At 33.6% G+C, this 5,332-nt stretch overlaps 1 protein-coding gene across 1 annotated transcript; it reads left to right on the top strand.

The window, feature by feature from the left end:
* Window positions 1-3,253: 3,253 nt before the first annotated feature.
* Window positions 3,254-4,447, top strand: LOC100164074 (zinc finger protein 271-like). Its single transcript, XM_001944059.3, has one exon. The coding sequence runs from the start codon at window positions 3,254-3,256 to the stop codon at window positions 4,445-4,447; it is 1,194 nt and encodes a 397-aa protein (XP_001944094.1).
* Window positions 4,448-5,332: the final 885 nt, after the last annotated feature.

Here is a 5,332-nt window from a genome sequence, read left to right on the forward strand (position 1 = left end):
TTAAATACCTATTAAATCGGGCATGTCTGTTCATGCAGTAATATTTCAAATGGTAGACGCATTAAATGGAACTAAACATGCGACTGACCTATTATGATCACTCATAAGTTTGGGCACAGATAAATATAAAATTTTAGTGATTTTCTGAGAAGGGTAAATTAATAATATAAAATGTGAAGTGAGTAAGTGACCATGAACGTGTTGAATTAGAGTAGCTGCTTATAAATAATGTTAAATTCAGAAAGGAGAGAATAGTATAGTTTATTAATTATTTCATAAATATTTCAAGTTAGGTACATACTTACCTATTGCAATTATTTATTGTGTCCTAAATAAAACAAAGGGAATCATACTTGAACTGAAGTATACGTATGATATAGGTGTTTGAGAACTATTTTACTAATATTTTATAGGTACATAATATTATAGTAAACTATGTTAAGGTTTCTCCATGGCATAAAAACTAATTTGGCGTGGTTTAAACACTTGTAAGTATAGATACTAACGCATCAGTCAGAAAAAATTACATTATATTCTATTACATATTATCGTAAGAGTTATTTTAAAATAGATATTTAAGTTGACATTAAGTTGGGATTTTACAGATTATAGTACCGTTAAGTTGTAATAATATTCATAATATATATTTTGTAAAAATATGAATTATGTAAAATCATGTAAAATTGTATAAACAATATGTGTCTGAACTGTTATTATATTATATTTTTACCAATCTGTTAAACATTGTATTATTATATTAAACCATGTACGACCATAATGTACACTGATATTCTTCTTGTTCATATACTTACTAAAAATTGTACTAGGTATGTGTTATTCAATATTATGTATTAAACAGTAACCACACGCTATAGGATTGACCAATACAAAATAAACACACTTTTCGACCCGTCCAAATTATTATTAGTTACTATTCAAATGACACACGGCAGTGGGTTCGACAGTAACCATCAACAGGAGTAAACTCGTCTATATATACACCTATTAACAGCCATATTCCTATAAAGTAAAATACCATTTTAAATATAATAATGACTATAGATCCATAAACCAAACGTGTCTTACTATACATACAAAAAAGACCTCATACACAGTGCTCTAACCCCCTACGGAAAACTTATTTATACTAGGTATAGAAAACCTTCTCTGGATATAACCAATGTGGCAACAAAGTTCCCCTGACCGCGTCGCATTAGCTTCAAAATTGTGTAATTGAATTGCGTATTAGGTCACATACCCGTCTTAACGTTAAATACTTAAACTTTTGAGAAATTCTATTCATTTTTCTCTACCAGCTTTTAATAAGTTAAGACCCCGAAAAACCAATTTAATATTTTCTGTATTTAAATTTAAAATTAGATTATTATCTTTATTTTTAAATACTAGATTCCATTATTTAAACACCCGTGCTAAACATTCGGTCCGAATAGATAAAATTATGATTAACTTTTCAACTTTTTTTTGGTTTATTTTTATTTTTTCGTTGTTTTCTCACTTATACCATAACTTTTATCTTAAAACCTAAAACCTGTTCTTAATATTAATCACTTCAAAACTCGTTTCATTTTTTAAATTTATGTCTCACATCATAAATAATTTTATTCCATTTAATCTCGATTACATCTCTTAAAACATACATTTCATCCTAAAACCTATAGTCAGTATTAAACACTTATAAATTCGTTATTCGAAACTTTATCTCGCTCTGAATTAAATTATTACTCGTAAAAAAAAAAAAATTACTTAACTAACTAAAACGAAACTGTAATTATGACAGGCTTCGGCACTTCTACTCATATATAACGAGGCCGGTAAGTTTTATTGTCTACTGAACATTTAAAAATAATAATACTTGTTCTGGCATACTATCACATACTATGTGACAGTATCGTCGTCATACGGAGTTCGGTAGTTGTAGTGTGTTGAAGACTAAAATGCAATGCGAACTATAACTTTCTTATACATGGTGTGTATTGGCCATTCGCTTTACAATAAATTATGTGCGTGTTAATATTAATGTATCGATTTGTATCTATCAGCGGTTTATCGTACAAAATGTAGAGTTTATATTATGCACATAGGTATTCAGTAACATATTTATAATTGTTAGAATAATATTCCTTTAACAAATTAAAATACCAGTACAAGTTGTATAGGAAAATTCCAAGGTATTTGCGTATGCAAAACTGGTACAGTTGAAATTATAATATTGGCATAAGAGAAAACTTTTTAATTGACAATTTAAAATTTCTTAAAAAAACAATTTAAGTTGGTAAAATTTACCTATTCTATAATTCCGTTATTGATAAAACATATTCTACATAAATGGTTGTACTGGTATTTAATTGATATTTATTTCAAATAGTAATGCAGGGAATAGGTACTTGAGGAATAGGCTTAAAAACATATTGATATTTATTTTATTTTTATAAATATACGCCAAACAGCTTTTTACATAGGTATAAACAAAAATAAAAATGTATACATAATTGGTTATAACAGTAAGGTATGAAAAGGTTAGGTAATAAATTATTACTAATTATTACTAATAATTAAGATCGACAGAAAAAAAACATGTTTGATTAAGGCCAAAGATCAATATTATTATTATTTAACGAGCACATGGCTTTGACCAAGGGATCGTTCATCGAAAAGTTAAACCTTAGAGTGGGGAGGATGAATGGCTCATGTGATCTGGTCTGAACACTTGGTACATATAAACTAATGCGCTCCAGGAGTCTGGATGCGTCCACCCTACCGGCCTACCATGAAGCAAGTTGAACAAAAATAGTTGGTCAGCTCTTTCTCGTCTATTATAAAGCGAACAGAGTTTTAATTTTCTCATGACTGGCATATAATCGTGTTGGAGGTGATAATTTTTTGATAAAAAACCAGCAAGGCCAAGGAAGCGAGATTGAACTCTTTCAACAAGTTTGATCTCGACCTGAAGGCATGGATTCCAAACTATCGATCCATAATCCAAGATTGATCTAACAATAGGGAACAATGTAGATATAAATAAATATTGATCGTCCGTATTTGTTTATAAACCATAACGACCAATAGTATATTTATTACATCATTGTAACAAAAACAATTACGAGTTATGTACAAAAAACATTAAGTTTGGACGTTGTTAACCTTTAATTGACGTAAGACCCATTATCTACCAGGATCTGTGAAAATACGCTTGACATGGTCAGTGGATTTCCGTGGGATTTACAGCACTAAAATGAACAAGAGACAATATCCATGTGACGTATGCGATAAACCGTTTAAAAATATTACCAAATTAACTGAACACCGGAGGTCCCACACAGGCGAGAAACCGTACCCGTGCGATGTGTGCGACAAGTCGTTCACCAAAAATATCAATCTAACTGTACACCGGAGGACGCACACAGGTGAGAGACCGTACCCGTGCGATGTGTGCGACAAGTCGTTCACCCAAAATATCCATCTAACCGTACACCGGAGGACGCACACAGGTGAGAGACCGTACCCGTGCGATGTGTGCCACAATGCATTCGCTGATAGTAGCTCGTTGATTGTACACCGGAGGAGGCACACAGGCGAGAAACCGTATCCGTGCGATGTGTGTGACAAGTCATTCGCTGATAGTAGCTCGTTGAACGTACACCGGAGGAGGCACACAGGCGAGAAATCGTATCCGTGCGATGTGTGTGACAAGTCATTCGCTGATAGTAGCTCGTTGAACGTACACCGGAGGAGGCACACAGGCGAGAAACCGTACCTATGCGATGTGTGTGACAAGTCATTCGCTGAATCTAGCACTTTGACTACACACCGGAGGACGCACACGGGTGAAAAACCATACCTATGCGATGTGTGTGACAAGTCATTCACTAATAGTAGCTCATTGAACGTACACCAGAGAACTCACACAGGTGAGAAACCGTACCCGTGCGATGTGTGCGACAAGTCGTTCACCGAAAATATCAATCTAACTGTACACCGGAGGACGCACACAGGTGAGAGACCGTACCCGTGCGATGTGTGCGACAAGTCGTTCACCCAAAATATCCATCTAACTGTACACCGGAGGACGCACACGGGCGAAAAACCATACCTATGCGATGTGTGTGACAAGTCATTCACTAATAGTAGCTCATTGAACGTACACCAGAGAACTCACACAGGTGAGAGACCGTACCCATGCGATGTGTGCGACAAGTCATTCACTCATAGTAGCTCATTGAACGATCACCGGAGAACGCACACGGGCGAAAAACCATACCTATGCGATGTGTGTGACAAGTCATTCGCTAAGAGTTGGACTTTGACTGTACATCGGAGGGTGCACACAGGTGAGAAACTCTATATGTGCGACGTGTGCGGCAAGTCGTTCGTTAATTGTAGCTCGTTGACTGTACACCGGAGGACCCACATGGGCAAGGATATTTAACCATGCGATGTGACAAGGCTTTATTCAATGTGCGACCTCTATCCATTTATAAGTAGCCGATTTACTTATACCGGTGAAAATACATGTTTGAGTTTAAATTCATTGTCTTATTGTTGGACTAACATAAGTTAAGCGAGGTAAAGTTGATTTCATAAGACGTTTCCCGTGTTAATTTGTTCGTGTAATTGTTTTTTAATAATAAATTGTGACTTATTGTGTTAATCGTATAGTGTTTTTAATGTCCGTAACTGGTTAATTTTATCGACCACTGGTAACGATAGTGTCTATTATTTTTAATACACCTACAAACTTATGAGGTATCTTGTATTACATTTTCAAATCTTAGATTTAAAAATAGAAAATTTAATGAATTTCTAACTAGAAATAATTTGCACGTTTTCGTGATATTTATGAATTCGGCAAAATTCAAACTTCAGCTGCTCGTAAAAAATTATTGTGGATTAACCATCAACTATTTTTTTTTCATTGCCACTTACAACAATTTATCAGGAACTGTGTACTAAATTGTCAAGCTTTTTGACCAAATAAATAACATTTTATTGATATTTATAGAAAACAAACTAAAAAAATTTTAATTTAAAATGTCCCTAAACAACTCAAAAAAAGTAAATAAATCTTGAAAAACTTGTGGTGTATAGGAAATGCTAATTTAAACGTTAAGTGGAAGTGTCATGTATCTACTGTCATTTTTCTTAGAGTTATACCAACAATTTGGTCTATAGCCAATTTTGCGTAAAAATACTTGTATTTCCTTAAATTTTTTTTTTGTTTTTCCCGGCGCTTTTAAATGGGGATTTTTAACTTTCACCTCCTAAATGCACCAACTAGATTCACTTTTTTCCCATAAAAAAGATACTGAAATTG

Source organism: Acyrthosiphon pisum, chromosome X (genome assembly GCF_005508785.2).
Source record: "Acyrthosiphon pisum isolate AL4f chromosome X, pea_aphid_22Mar2018_4r6ur, whole genome shotgun sequence".
In the NCBI taxonomy this organism is placed as follows: domain Eukaryota; kingdom Metazoa; phylum Arthropoda; class Insecta; order Hemiptera; family Aphididae; genus Acyrthosiphon; species Acyrthosiphon pisum.

Bases quoted from the DNA above. Each gene is read 5' to 3' on its own strand.
- LOC100164074 (XM_001944059.3), top strand. From the start codon at position 3,254: ATGAACAAGAGACAATATCCATGTGACGTATGCGATAAACCGTTTAAA.